We start from the raw sequence: 15,773 nt of genomic DNA, 5'->3' as shown, positions 1-15,773 counted from the left end.
ATCACCCAGGATGACAAATGAACTTGGCTATTATTACAGATCAGCTGTGTTTGAGGAACTCATGAGCAGAGTCTTTCAATATTCTTAGCCTTACACTGCAAACAAGACTCACAGTGGAGTGGTGCAGTCAGCACTGTAATACAGAGTATTGCTGGACTAGCCGTGAGTGTTTGAAGTCTGCCTTAATTAATTAAGGGCCTGGCTTCACTCTGCCTCTCATCTAGCCAGAGGATCATTGATCTGTCCCTGCAAGATGCACTAAAGTGAAAGGAATTGAACCAGGAATTACAAGCTAAACTGTTTGACAGCTGGTGGCTATTTGGGAGAAAAATTTATTTTTCATATCAGTGTTCAAACAAATTGCAGAATAACACTGTTAGTGCTTTCTAAATTATATTTTAGAAGCTGCTTTTTAATTAGAGAGGGGTGGGTGTGGGTGGGTGTCGGGGAGGGAGAGAGTGAGCAGGAATTTGCTTGGAGATGGATTGCTAACTGAAGAGCATAGGCCCTGGAAGGGCGTAAGACATTTAAAGGATGCACCATGCAGAAGACTCCACAAGCAAAGCTTTTTATGTAGCTATCAGCAGGTTCCTTAATGGCTTTATAACTGTAAATGCTGTCTGTGCATTACTGCATGTGGGAGTAATGAGCATTAGTTAAAAGAGGAAAATAAAAAAAAGTAAACCAAGACATTAAGTGCTTTTTTTTTTCCTTTTTTGTTTCCTGACTTAAACAAAACACTTTGCTGCAAACCAACGATTCTGCCGTTTACTTTGCTAGGTTAATAAAAACAAGAAGTGGCGTGAGCTGGCAACCACCTTGAACGTTGGCACTTCTAGCAGCGCAGCCAGCTCCCTGAAAAAACAATACATTCAGTACCTGTTTGCCTTCGAGTGCAAGATTGAGCGAGGGGAGGAGCCCCCTCCAGAAGTCTTCAGCACTGGTGATACCAAGAAACAACCTAAGATTCAGCCGCCATCTCCTGGTAAGTCAAATAAACTGCAGCCTCCTTCTTACACAACCATTTTTAATGTAAGGCATGCTAGGTTGTTGCACCCTATGTATTTATAAGCATGTCTTGATAATGCTGGAAAAACAGGGATAAACCTGTTTTTGGAGTCTTTGTTCTCAGACTTGGAGCCAGCACCTGAGTCAAATCAGAGTTAACTCTGAAGCACCAGCACAGTTGTGTGTCTGGTTTGTCCTTCCTCAGTCTGACACATAAAGATGTGTGTGCCAGCGTACCCTTCACATTCAGTGCATGGGCCTAATAAAAAGAACAGAGGTCTGCACAGATGTGCTTCTGCTGTATGACAGGAGCATGCTTTTGCCTAAGGTCAGGCTCTGGTACCTGCACTTTCCTTGCTGTGCCTGAAGCTGCTTTTCAGCACAAGTGTTGATCAGCAAGGCTTCAGTTGGAGCAGGATGGCGGATGCTGGACTGATGGGCGTGTCTCACATGGTTGCTCTGGTGCAGCTTGTGTTCAGTGTGTGGCAGATGGAGAGCTGAGAGTACGGTGTGTCCTCACTGCCACACATCCTAGTTTGGAGGCACGCTCTGTTCTTTTGTTGCTCTGTGTCAGGTAGGTTGCTAGGATCACTGTTTTTATCTTCTCATCTGAAAAATTGGAACTGGGATTACTTTATTTTGGCTGCTCTTTCTTGCATTTACAGTGTGGTGTAAAAGAAAACCACTGTTTTCTTTCTAAATTCATGCCACTTCAGATATTCAAGATTTAATAGTCACAGTTGATACTCAAGGCAGAACTATTCTTGAGTGAAAACATTTTAAGTACATAGGAAGAGTCATAGTATTAGTCTAGCTGTTGACTTCTGGACTACCCATGGAAGAGTAAAAAAACCCCTTAGTTATTTTGGATTATTCCTTTTGTTGCTAGTTTTTCTGACCAACAAAATCATTTAACAGAATTTGCACAGTTACTTATTAGGCAGACCACCATCATTTATTGCCAAGAGAATATAATTTCTGAAATGTTTACAGGAGTTTCTTGTGGTAGAACACAGTTTTAGGAAAATATTAATTCACTTAATTTCTGTTAGTACAGTTCACTGACTGAAAATGGGAAATAGAGAGTCAGACCCAGAAAGCCCTGCAGACAGTTTGCAATTGCATGACTTCACTGCCCTATCATGGACACTAGAAAATTGCAAAGACCTTTATAATCATATAATAAAGTTCTGGCCTTTCCAAGATTATCTCTTACAATAGTGCTTTCTCAGTACAGAAAAAGATAACAGTGATAAGGCTTTAATCTTTCTCAGCCTGTTTTATTCAGTGTAAGGATTTGAGGGAGTGTTCAGTTAAAATCTTCCTAAGCACATCTCTGTGTAATAGCTTAAAATATTTCCTCCACCTTGTTAAAATGTAGGGTTATAAGGTACCCCAGTGATGATTGTTTAATAGAGAGGAGATTAGGTAACTTTGCAATTCAAGTTTAGAAGATAGAGAAAAACACTTGGTACTAGAAGTAAAGCCCATAGTCCAAATATTTATCTGTCTGAAATAAGCACAGAGTGTCCTGAGTGTGCACAGCTGCAAAAAATAATATAAGTTGGAGGTGCCCATCACCTCCTGAGAAGACTGGTAAGTGAAGTTGAAATGGTTAGACTTGCTGAAGACAGTGAAGAAGAATTTAATCTGTGTCTAAAAATGAAAGAGCATTACACTTCGTTCTCTCCTCCCTTACCTTCTCTCTCCAATACTGCTCTCAGTAGTTGATTTGGGAATGATCACCATAAATCAGCTGAATTTTGAGATGAAGAATTGCTATTTAAATATGTAAACATGAAACAAAGGGATGGAAATGTCAGACGTACCACTTTACAGGGTCCTTTTGCATCACGATGCTATGAATGAAAAAGGCAAAGTCCAAGTTTAAATTTATCATAACATTCAAGCAAGCTGTCTTTGAGGAGAACTGAAACTATTTTTCTAAAATAAAAACACAGCAGGACATAGAGACTAGAAAAGGGGGAAGCAAGCAAGGATCTCAAGGTTTGTTTTGTTGGAGAGAAAAGAGCTCGTGTCACTGAATGGGACTGCACTTCTGTACGGAGAAAGGCTTTCCCAGTGTGTATCAGCTTTAGTACATGAAATCCCGCTGAGGTATAGATGCCTCAGAGAGTACAAGCCTGTTCTCTTTAATAGTCAGCTTTTTTTCTTGTTCCTTTTCCTTCAGTATATACCACCATTAACATTTTAGAGACACAAAAGAAGCGGAGTTGTAGACATACTTTAGATAATCTGTCACTCTTTGGCATTCAGAGGGAACAGGAGCCCAATACAACAAGAAACAGTAGCCTCCCAAGGTCCTTACTTTAACCATTAGCCACTCTTGTGCAGTTAGCTCACTGTAGGCAGAGCCACTTAGAAGCCAAATCTGTTTGCAGAGAACTAGTTACAGTATTAGGGCTGCAGTTAATCTGATAGGAAAGCAGAGGAACTTGTCTCAGAGGGGAAGGTGCTGTATTTTGTCCAGTTCTAACCAGCTGATGCTATGAAACAAGTCTTGAGATCTTAAAAGTCAGCTGATCTTCATAAAACTTTTAAAATTAGGTATTTCAATTGCTCATAAGAATACATCAGGACCGGCAGCCTTTATGGATTCAGTTTGAATGTCATTGCAGTTTCCAGGTGGGTGGTTATGCAAGGTGGGAGCAGGCTGAAGTGCAGCTTAGAGCAAATCCATTCTTGCAGATATCTCACACCCAAGGGGTGGGTATGTGACTGCCTCACAGATGACCTTTAGAAGGCAGGCATAGAGGGAGTGCTGGGAAGCGCAGTGAGACAGCCATGGCGAGGGGATTCGTATGGAGGAGCACGGTCAAGAAAAGGATGTGATATGTAAGTCAAATTTATGGGACTGCCAGACGGTGATATAGGATCAGTGTTTGTCCATCTGCTTGTATATTCAGGATTCTCCCAACACTTCTGTTTTTTACAACATCATTAGTAAAGTAAACGGTACGTAAAGGAGTGAATAATTTAGTGTTATGTACAGTGAAATTCACAGTAGTGTCAGCAATTATAAGAAGTTGAAAAAAGGAGTGAAAGTAGAGCAGCAAAGTGACAGAGCGACAGATCAAGTTGGCCTTGATCAGCAGAGATTTGCACAGTAGCCAAGGTGTTAGGGTTAGGATTAGGTACTCATTTCAATTGTTCTTACTTCATATCACTGTCAGAGCCTCTTCTGCTGGTTCATAAAGCTCCTGGGGAGGGATGGGGGCCTGAATGTTTTAATGTGCCTTGCACTGCTCTGAGGCTGTGCAAGTTGGTGACGTATTTGTGGAAGGTTGAGGCCTTCACGTCAGCTTAAATCTGCCTGGGTCAGGTAATGCCATCAGCAGTGAAGGCCAGCAGCAAATGTCTAATGACAGACTAAGTATTGGAGGATCCCTGATGGCCTTCTGTCCTGATCACTGGGTCTGTGCCAAGGGCCATGGCACCTGCTGATGACTTTTGCTGCTAAAAACTCCCTTAGAGAGAGAGGTATTGTAGGTCTTCCTTCTTTCCAGGAGCAGGTGCAAAGACAAAATGCTTTTCTGTCATGTGTGTTTGATAGTTTTGACCAAAATGCTCACAAATAATGTGGCAAGTTCTAAACTAAGAAGAATTACAGGCAGCATTACTGTAATTACAGGCAGCATTACTGTAAGCACTGAAGGATGCTGGAGAAAAAATTCCAAAGGAGCGTCAGCATGAAGGAGTTACCTTCCATTGCTGTACTCTGGCACTCTGAATTCTTAGTTGCAGTGTGCAGTTATGTGTGCACAGCTCTCAAAAGAACAGGCTCAGAGTTTGTACTGTGTTTCATGAACAGGATGGCCAGAGTGGTCCAGCAGAGGATGCTTGTGAGTAACAGCAGCTGGCCCTGATGTCAACAGAGATTTCATTAAAGCAAACCTGGGAAAATCGTAGGCTTGTGCTGGAAGGAGGGAGTGAGAAGGCAGCAGGAGTGTGTTGCCTGTGTTTCCTTGGCAGCAGAGAAGACTTGGGGAGGGGGTGCTGGGGGGACAGGCACGGCACGGCAGGACACGGCCGTTCAGCGAGTGCCTCTGTAACCAGAGCCATCGGTCTCTGCTGCTGGCGGTGCCTGACTGAGTGCCATTATTAGCAGGCAGGTGATGTCATGGAGCGTGTGTGAGGCCAGCCAGGGAATCCCCATGAAGATGGATGGGCCAGGCCTTGGGAGGGGTGGCTGGGGGACAGGAGGAGGTGGCCCTGTGCCTGCATCCAGGCCTGCACGGGGGGCCCTGCAGCCGCCAGCGGCCCCCAGTCCAGCCTAGCTGGGGCACTGGCTTCGTGCTGTGTAAATTATCTTCCCAGTGTGGTGGCTGGCTGTTCACTCTGAAGTATGTGAATGTACTTAACCTTCAGTAACCTTTCCATTGTTTACTTTAGAGTATACATTTGTAGCTTCTGGCAAAAGGTAGGGATATCCTAGAGAGCATGTCAGACCTCACATTAATGGAGTTTCAAGAGGTTTCATTCTTCGTTCCTTTTCTTTTTTTTTTTTTTTTCTTTCCAAAGGGAAAAAATTGCTGGTAAGAGAATGGTTTAGTATATCTTTTTAGCTGCATATTTCTTCTCTGGTAAATAAAGGTCTTTCCAGAAAACAGTGCTTACTGCCATGCAGGCTTTGCAAGACAAAAGGCATTCCAGTACCATAATTACATGCTGCAGAAAACAATGCATTCTATCATGTGTTATTAACACATGCTTCCACAGCAAACTGTGGAAGACCTCACCTTCTCGCTGACCAGGATGTCAGTTGTATTTAAGTTTTGATGTATTTTGTATTGTGAAAAGCATATTCTTACAAATCTGTTACGATACCGGAAAGACAATTATTGCTTAGATGTGGATGTGGGATGAGGAATTCAGTATCTGTGAACCCACAGGTTTTTTCCTGGACATCCCAAGACAGCTGAAGAATCATGTAATCAGAGATTACTTTTCCTAAAAGAACATCGTTGTTTGTCTTCCTTCTTAGAGCTTGGTTTAATACCGAAGCTTATGAAGCACTCTAAAAGATACTGTTTCTCTTTCACAATGTCCACAATCAAAATTAAGCATTAACATAATAAAATCCCTGCAAAAATAGATGTTAAAATTTCAGAGTGCAGCCAGCAAATGTAACATTTACAGTGAAATAGGAAATACAGGCTCTTGGTAGATGGAGTCCCATTCCAGAGATTGAAAGACTTGCAGTTCCTATTCTCTAGAAGTGTCCCTAACCCAGTGGAGGTCATGGGCAAAGTGTGTTAACAAAGCAGTACCAGAAACTTTGACAGCATTTGCCTTCCATTTTTTTAGTTGTACATAACCAGTCATTTAGAAAGATAGAGGAAAAATAAACAACCTCATAACTGCCAACCTGAAGATAGAAATTGGACTTGTAGCTTCTCAATTGGGTGTCTTTTTTTTCTCTTTTAAATCATTCTTTATAGAATATGATATAAAACACATTGTTATTAACAAATTTGCACTCCTGCAGCTTGTAAATACTGAAAAATCGTTTACTTTTTTCCTTTAGGTTTCCTAGAGATATGAATTAAGCTCTTGCTCAGGTAGGATAGGGAAAAGCTTAATTGCTACTTAAGAGCCCAGCATAAGAGAAATATGCAGGGTTAGGCAATATCTGAGTTTACAGTAAGCATATGGGTACAGTAAGATGTTTGCTTACACATTTCTAATATGTGACAATCTGTGACATAACTCAGAAATGCTTTCAAGCTTTTAAGAAGAATTTAGATTTGTGTTTAAAGCTCAAGGGGAGAAGAATGATCCTGACCTGCTTGGGGGTCAAATATACAAAGAGCTCATTTTATGTGAATATGGTTAGTTTTTGTTTTATTATAGCACTAAAGCTTTCAGCTAACTGTAGACTAATATAACTAATATTAGCTGTTGCAAATGTTCTTGTTCCTGTATTAATGCAATTAGAGAGCTTTTCCTAAACTTTTTTTTTGAACCTCATTACTATGTAAGCATAATTCAAAACTGCCTCAGAAAGCTGATGACAAGAACAATGTGGTCCACACAAAGTGGATTTTACATATGCACTTGCTACTGAGACTGATTTCCAGATAGGAGAACGTGTGTTACAGATATATATGAAACACATATAAAAAAGGTGTTCTTCAGTTAAAAACAAGCTCTGCCTGTCAGGATGATGAGTGTTCTAGGATTCTGAATCAATTATAAACTACTCTCTTTCATATACAGAGGAAAAACCCATACTGCTTGTTCCAATTTTCACTGTAACAGTAATTTATAAAGTTTTGTTAATTGGTTGAACGTAGATAGGCAGGCATAATAAAACACTTACATGACAGTTCATAAAAAAGAAGGACCTCTCAAGCCAAATCCATGTCCTACTCAGTGTGTTAGATTTGTCAATTTTTTCTGTTGGTAATTTTTTTCCCAGTTGCATCTAAAGACTTGAATCCTACAAGTTCTCCTTCCGTAGGATTTCTGCTGCAAGACCTGTCAGATCCAAGGCTTAGATGCTGTTACTAATCCTCACTTACCACCTTCTAAATCATAAAACTGTTATGTAGAGCTTTGGGCTCAGGGCATGTTTCTATTCAGCAGTCACATGAAAATAGTAGCTTTGGTGTCTACTCTGCAAGACTGGTCTGGGTTCAGCTTCACCATTACCAATATCTGATGTATTAATTTAATGCCCTTATTGCTGCTCAGTCACATTGGAACACAACAGTAAAATGCTCTTTTATGTTTGTTATACCAAGAATATCAAGGTATTTACCTCCACTGAGGAGGACGCTAGTACAGATACTCTATTGCTTTCTGAGATCTCAACAAATAAGTTTTTGTGGATTAAACAGATCCTTTGCAGAACTGACCTGCTCTTGTTACATATGCTTTACCATCACTGACCCTAACTAACATTTTGTTAAGATGCCCATTTAAATTTTTACAGTTCTTTTAGGAGTGTTATCTGTAGCCTCCTGTTCAAATTCTACTTTCAGTTACTGTTTTCTTCTGATCCCAAATTGCCTTTTGCATTTCTTAAATACTATCTTTTGCCATGCTGTCTCAAAGATGACATGGGATTGCAGTGTGCTGCTAATCATTTGCTATGTTTCACCATGGAAATGTCTGCCTTTTAGTGCTAAATAAAACCATAAATTTATATTAATATAGCAGCTTAAATTTATGATGAAAATCTTCTGGCTGAAATATTTCTTATAAACACATGTGTTGTGATAGTGATTATATGAAGAAGCTATGTCAAAGAATAATCTTCGTTTACTCTGTTGTAAACTACAGGCAATTAACTTTGTATCTCTGACCTCTGATTTAAATGGTCCTTCATCTGGATGATTTCTATCCATGTTGCTTCAGGCAGCAGATTAAATTCATGGTTCTAGAAAAGATGATGGCTATTACTACACAGCATATCCTGATCTCAAAGGATTTGGGGGAAGTTATGAAGTACTGAGATGGATTGAGGTATACACAGGCTTCTGGAGGAAAGAACCATTTTTTTTCCTTGATGATTATTATTTCCACAGGAATTTGGCTGCTACCTTTTCATAATTACTTTCTTTTTTTTTTTTCCCCAGCTAATTCTGGTTCTTTGCAAGGCCCACAGACTCCACAGTCCACTGGTAGTAATTCCATGACAGAAGTGCCAGGCGATTTGAAGCCCCCAACACCAGCATCCACACCTCATGGACAGATGACACCTATGCAGGGTGGCAGGTATGAAAAGGGCTTTGCTTCATTTTTTATTGCTCTATTTCTACAGCAGTTTAATCTAGTCTTTTCTAGCTGCTTTGGCACTTGTAGGATTTTGTGGTAAACCAGTCAGAGTCTAAAAAGTGGCAGAAAACTACTTATTTTTGGAGGAGAGAGAGGGAAAGGGAGGAAGGAGTAGAGAGAGGTCCATTAGCTTTCTAAACACCAGAAAAGGATCAGACAAGCAAAGAAGTGCATGTCAATATGTCAGTAGTGGGGAGGAAGGTGGAACCCAAGAGCACCTACTTAGGACTGCAACCTTCCTCTCCTCGCTTATCCTGTACACCTCTGGTCAACAGATCATGCTCAGGAAGGAGAAATGTGGGTTTAAAGGTGTTACCTGAATTCAAATTGTGAAAAGCATATACAATAACAGTAGTTGAGATAGCAGAGGGTTCAACTGGGTGGACCAAGAGATCCCTTTCAGTTCTGTGCTCTGTAAGTCTCACAGACTGGCTTAATCTGGAGTGAAGCTGTCTCACCATTCATTAAGGAGCCTTAGCCCACTGAAGTCCAACAAAACAGTTTTTTATGACTTCAGCAGGAACATAACTGAGCTCTGTACTGTGTGCGGAGCCACTCCAACTTCTTTTTTTTCTCCATCTGTAATGCTGCAGAAAGGATAGCAAGAACTTTCTTTAATCATCTTAATTCCATTTGAGTTTTCTAGGTAAAAAAGAACAAAACAGTTTAGTAAAATTTCAGGAAGGTTCAGACTTCTAAATGAGTAATAGGAATGCACAAATAGTAGAATTAAATAAAAAACCCTGATCTCTAAGGTAAGTAGACAGAGAAGGTTGAGGGAAAAGTGGGTAGATTCTTTTAAATGATTGTCCATTTTGAAAGTCTTTTGCATCTTCCTTTTATGCATCCTGCACTGATCACTGCCACAACATTTATTGTAATCACATTTCTTAAGAATACAGGATGATGTTAATGTTTCTTTCTTCTTAATCTGCCAGAAACAGCGCAGTCAGTGTGCATGATCCCTTTTCTGATGTAAGTGATTCAGCGTTCCCAAAGCGAAACTCCATGACGCCAAATGCACCATACCAGCAGGGAATAAACATGCCAGATATGATGGGAAGGATGCCATATGAGCCGAATAAAGATCCTTTCGGTGGAATGAGAAAAGGTATTTTCTTTCTGGGAGCTTAAGTGTTCTTCCCTGTGTCTTAGGTAATCCAGACTTTGTAGTCAGAATGAGCTTTGTCACTGTGATGATGTTGCCATTGGTGTCCTTGTAGCAAAAAGAGAGGTGCAGTGCAGTTGAGTTTCTGGTCTGGTCATACTTTCCCCACTCAGAGTCATGCCCGTTATTTTGGAATTAAGAGAATCCTAAAAATGTTTGTAGGAATAAATTTTGGGAAATGGCATAAATCATAGGGTTAGAATTTATATTTCTTGATGTTGGTAAGCTACTCTGCAAATCAAGTGCTGGACTTCACTGTTAGAATGTGAAGTGGTGAAGCAACATGCCTGGTTGTAGTGGGACTGGTCTGGGAATTCACTGTGTGAAACTGAGCAAGCCCCCTGTTGCAGTGTGAGCCCTAATACTCTCTGTCTCAGTTTACATATTTTTCAGAATAGTAAAGCTAATTTTTTTCTTACTTGGGCAGTCCCTGACAAAAGGTTATAAAAGGTGATAAACACACTCTTAAGTTTGTTTATTTTTAAAAAGCAAAATTTAAAATTCATTTAAAAATTGACTCTGGTCCTTTTGGGTATTTAACCTACAGCTGGTTTTGTGGATATTGTAAGAAGATTTTAAAATTAATCAATCTTGCATGCCTCAGATACAGGAAAGTAGGAGGAAAGAACACAGGCAGGGCTCACAGTGGCTCTAAAGAGAAGAGCTGGTGGAGGAGATTAAGTGTAAACTAAAACAGAGCAAAAGGGAGATATGGCAAGAAGAGGCCATGAAACTGAGGAAAGGGAGAGATGTGGTGAAGGAGGGAGATGCTTTAAAAGAGGTAGTTAATTGAATGTGATTTTTTTAAAAAGCCTTTCCTTTAAATCCTTTTGCCTGGACTGTGGACACTAACATATAACGCAGTTGAAGGAAGGGAAAAAACTCTCTGCTTTATATTCACTTTAGGTTTTATATCCATATGAGATTAAGTGGGTGGGTTGTACTTTCTCATACATTTCACTTCATCCTGTTGAAACAGAAATATCTCTGTTCAGTATCTACTATGAGGGACTGAAGTCTCTTCTGTTTGCTTGGTGATTTAGATCTGATAATAGTGCCTTTTCTTGGACCCATAGAATATGCCCATCCTACTTGAGAAGCTATCTTAGGATACAGTATCCTTTCCAAAACAACATTATTGTATATGTGTGTATGAGGGTTTTATGGGGGGAAATAAAAACTTGATTCTGACAGCTTTGTAGTTCAAACTAGCAGATTTGCTTTCATCTGTTTGGTGAGGCTTATGTTTGCGTTCATTTTTAGCATTGTTTCAGTGAAAAGAACAAGAGTAAAGTTCATCTTCAGCTGTGAAGACCAGAGGGAAGCAGCTGCTTGGTGCCTGATAGCTCATTTCCATAGGAGGAGATTTCTTTCCTTTCTTGCAGCTCCTTAATATTATACCCATCATCTTGGTAGTGGTGGTGCTTCATGTGTTCCCATTAGACCCCAGAGAGCTTGTTAGACCTCCACCTGCTAATTCTCCTTGGCAGTGTTAGGGATCTGAACATTCTCCTGAAATACTTCATTGAAAAGAAAGTGAACTTCAAACACCCAGATTAATAAATTTCATTTTACTGACTGTTGCAGTGCCTGGAAGCAATGAGCCTTTCATGACCCCTGGACAAATGCCTAACAGTGGAATACAAGATATGTATAACCAGAGTCCATCTGGAGCAATGTCCAACATGAGCATGAGCCAGCGACAGCAGTTCTCTTATGGAAGTGGCTATGACAGGAGGTGAGTCAATCTTCAGGAAAAAGCAAATCCCATTAGTGAAAATGATCCTCTCTCTTCCCTTTTCATTTTCCCATTCCACTTTGCAGAGAACATAGCAGCCTACATTTCCTACAGCATCTTACTAAATCACAGGGAGTCAAACCACTGGTAATGACTGAGTCTAGCTGTTCACAGAAATTAATAAGGAGGAATTGTCACACCTTAGAAATCACTCAGGCTGCAGCAGATCAGCTCGTGGGTGTCTTTGACAGCTGCCTTCAGCTGGCAGCTGGGCTGGGCTGTGATAGCATAAAGTAGCACTTGAGTTGGTCTCCTGGCCATGTTTTTACCTAAACAGTTGCTAGTTGGCTTTTAATGAAAAACAAAATGCACAGTCTAAATGTGTCTGATTTGTGGTCTGTGAGTGAATTGCCTTTGGAGAGTCTGGAGTCTGTTGTCAGAGCTGTAGCAGCATCAGTCTTGCAGTGTGTCCAACAGGATTCTCATAAGCTTGTCCTTCAGTGAAGTACATGAAATAAATTTGGTCATCTTTTGTTTATCTGGGGAAAGGCTTTGGAAACAAAAAGTGGTAAAATCATTGATGTCTAAGCATTGGTAGAGCAAGCAGAATGTTCTGGGAATGTTTGGATTGTATTAAGTATTCTGGCAGATTTTGCTGCTCTGGCCATATTCCTGCTTTTCCTTTCATTGGGCTGTGTACTTAGCTTCTCTTTTTGTTTCCTGATGGTAACAGAGCAGTGCAGTGTGGGTCTTTAAAGTGTAAGGGCAAAGTAGTTTTCAGTCAGTAGTAGATGTGTCGAGTAAATCAAGTATCATCATGCTGTTCAATCGGTCACATTGCTGGGGAGTTGGTGAGAATAAGGGCTCCAGTGGAAGGTGTTAAGTCAAGAGAATGTTTCCTTTGATGGGTGTGATTTATTTTATTAGGTTGGCAATTTTGGAAAAGAAGTACTTTTTACAGAATGAGGTATCCTTTGTCATTTTTTAGGTTGGATCATGGGCTGGGTCCTGAAGGCAGTATGGTTCCACCTGGTCAAGGCAATGTGGTGCCTTCAAACAGTGACCCAAGGGTGTACTCTCCTAATTGTTACCCTGGCCAGCAAAGGTGAACCCTGATTTCTCTGTTTGTAGTACCCACAGTAACCAGCTAACAGCTGGCAACCCCTGTGAGAGCATGCAGGCAGAGTGTGTGGCCTCTCACTGTGTTACTTCTGTTTTGCTCTCTTGTTGAGGCTTTTAGCCTTGGTTCAGTTCTTGCAGGGCAGCAGAGGCTCCTGTGAGTGAGTTGATTTCTGCAGTAGTAGTATCAGCTGTTAGAAAAGGAGTGTACATCCTACCTTGTGTATCTGCTGCACAGCACAGGACTAGAATGTAGTTTACAGGCCCAAGTTCTCCAGAGCAGCATTAAATGATCCCACTTCTGAAGCTTCCACAATTTCACCTGGCTTATGGTTATCCTGTGGCTAAAAAACTGAACATTTAGAAAGTCTTCCCTTATGTATAACACGTGTGTACCTTTGCTGAAATTGTCTTACTGCATTTACTCTTGGGCAGCTACAGACAAGTCCCCTCATTTACATTGTTCTTTTAACAGGCATTGGATAATTTCTCTCCATCCATGTCATAATTTTAGGGACACTGAATTGCTATTTCTTTCTCTCTGGTCATCTCTTTTTAAAAGAAATTAGTTTTCTACATTTGGAAAAATGAGGTCCCATTAGTTCTTTTAACATGTCAAGTTCCCCAGTTCTCTGTTTCTGTACCTCTTCCTGATACATTATATAATTATCTATATCTATTGTCTATAATTATCCTCTAATTGTTGATGTGTTCTCACTGATAGTGTACAGAGAGAAATTACTGACATATTAGCCTGCAATACAGTGCTATTTTATCAGTCCTAATGCTTTCCAAGTACCTGATTTCAGCAACCTAAATTTCATTCATATATGCTTAAAATGTTGCACTGTAGTGCTCCTCAGAGGTCTTAAAGGCCCCAGGTAAGTTTCCAAGTGCAACACAACTTTGTCTCTTATTGTGTATGCTTCATTATGTAGCTTTAATTAAAAATTACACAAACATTACCAAAATTATGAGTACTGTTTTTACTCACTTTAAATTGATATATTCTTGAATAATCCAGAAAGTAGCTTGCTATTAGAATTGGATTAAAATTGTAGCTTGCCACAAGAATTTTTACCTGCCAACTTTTAGCTTTACACCAGATACTTCCCGACCAAGGATGGGCTCCCCATGTCTGCAGCTGCCTTTCTTACCTCTTTGCTGACCATACCCTCTTCCCGCTCCTGACTGCTCCCTCTAAATCCCTCTGTTGTATCTTCATTGCTCCTCCTCTCTTCTATCTACTTTACCTCCTTCCTTCTACAACCAGCTCCAGCAGAGCTTACTACCTCAGGCTCAGGACCATAACCAGACTGTACCTTCACCTTGCTTCCAGATGGCAGATACCTTCAAGGTGCAAGATTTTCAGAGGAATTTACTTTTCCTGGTGTCTTGAAAACTCCAGCAGCTCTAAGTATTGATTTGAATGCTTTATTTTAGGCATGAACCATATGCGCAGCAGTATCCAGGACAAGGACCTCCCTCAGGACAGCCACCGTATGGAGGACATCAACCTGGAATGTATCCACAGCAGCAGGTAGTAGAGGGGGAAATGGCTATGTTCATAACATTTGTTTCAAAAAATTCACCCCAGGATTCTGTATTGAAAAATTTGTTTATAAAGGGTATGTTTTTTGGCACAGAGGAGCATTGTAATTCTGGTCAAAGTCACAGCCTGTATGGATAAGCAGTGTATGTGCAGCTGTAGGTAAATGTGTTCCTTACACTGGAAGAATGTAAATTCTAACAGATGTTCTGTGGCTTTGGATGTGCATCAGGTGATTGTCCCAAGTTAATAACCAGCAGACTGGGAAAGTATAAAGCATAGTTAAGTGAAGTGACAAACAGAAGTGAAGTAACAAGTGAAGGAGCAAATAGAAAAGCTATTTGGATGACAGGCTAAAGGGCCTTAATTTAATGTCATGCAGCCAAGTGAACTCAACAAAGAACTGGAACAAAGTTAAATGAGCAACACTCTTGATTATTTTCAGTGCTGTGGTGGGTCATATGAGATAGCTATCTTTAATTTAGATCAGAGGGCATATTCCAACATAATGTCTCTAGTAATAATATGGTACAAAAACATAGGAGAGAATGTTGTTGGTTTTAAAAATAGTTTAAACATTTGTACATTGCAGTCTCTCCAATTTCTACAACTCAAAAATACAAATTAATAAGCTTTTTTTGTTACATGCATGATTAATACCTCCTGAGCAAAATCCCACGTTAGAAGTCAATAGCAAAACTTCACTGACTTCAACAGGATGTTTCATTCTGCATGTTATTGATTCAGTTCTAGTCATACAATACCTGAAGTTGGCTTTTAGAATAGAAAGCATTTCCTTATTATAAAAAACTGAAATGTAAACTAGTTTTGAGCCAATTTCAGATAGTTCTTTTCAATTTGGGATAGAGTTTTACTAGGAAATTGGGGTCAGGAGTTGGGAGTGCGGTCGGGAGAAACCAAAACAGATCTTAGATTGCACTGTACTAAAAGCATACATAAATTTAAATTTCAGAATTTCTTGCTTATCTCTCTGGTTGATAATATCTCAAAGATGGCATAATCAGAAAACTGTTTTGTTGTTTTTTATGACGAGCATATGCTAGCAGTCTAGGTGATTCAGTGGGGTAACTGCAAAGATATATAACAGAATAGTTTGTGATATTCCATGCTAACATGTGCAGGGAATATATTAACTACATGTTCCTTCAAGTGAGGAGACAGCTAGAATTGTAAAAATATATTTGGCTCTGTCCTTAGTACTGTTTATATATTTTGTACAATGACTCTTGAAAGCAAAATGCGTTAATGCAGAAAAGCAGTGGAGAATGAAGGACAAGGATCCTGACCAGCCTCGGCCTCTCTCTCCCATCCCCAGAGGATTCCACTTCTTCATTTAGCTAGACATTCTGTTGCCAGTAGCTTATTTA

The 15,773-nt window shown here is 40.1% G+C and overlaps 1 protein-coding gene across 7 annotated transcripts in view; it reads left to right on the top strand.

The window, feature by feature from the left end:
- The window catches only part of ARID1B (AT-rich interaction domain 1B), a 324,330-nt gene that overhangs the window by 299,980 nt on the left and 8,577 nt on the right, over positions 1–15,773 (top strand). For 5 of the 7 annotated variants that reach the window (XM_074537687.1, XM_074537690.1, XM_074537688.1 and 2 more), the window contains 5 exons: positions 781–985; positions 8,613–8,751; positions 9,750–9,922; positions 11,567–11,717; positions 14,280–14,376. In XM_074537687.1, the coding sequence (XP_074393788.1) occupies positions 781–985; positions 8,613–8,751; positions 9,750–9,922; positions 11,567–11,717; positions 14,280–14,376 (765 nt within the window). Of the gene's footprint in view, positions 1–780; positions 986–8,612; positions 8,752–9,749; positions 9,923–11,566; positions 11,718–12,705; positions 12,823–14,279; positions 14,377–15,773 lie in introns of all 7 variants that reach the window. The other 2 variants (XM_074537691.1, XM_074537692.1) reach the window with 1 other exon arrangement.

The sequence above is a fragment of the Zonotrichia albicollis genome, chromosome 3 (genome assembly GCF_047830755.1).
Source record: "Zonotrichia albicollis isolate bZonAlb1 chromosome 3, bZonAlb1.hap1, whole genome shotgun sequence".
NCBI lineage: Eukaryota > Metazoa > Chordata > Aves > Passeriformes > Passerellidae > Zonotrichia > Zonotrichia albicollis.
Note: the sequence above shows the minus strand (reverse complement) of the source record. Positions and strands in the feature narration are given on the sequence as shown.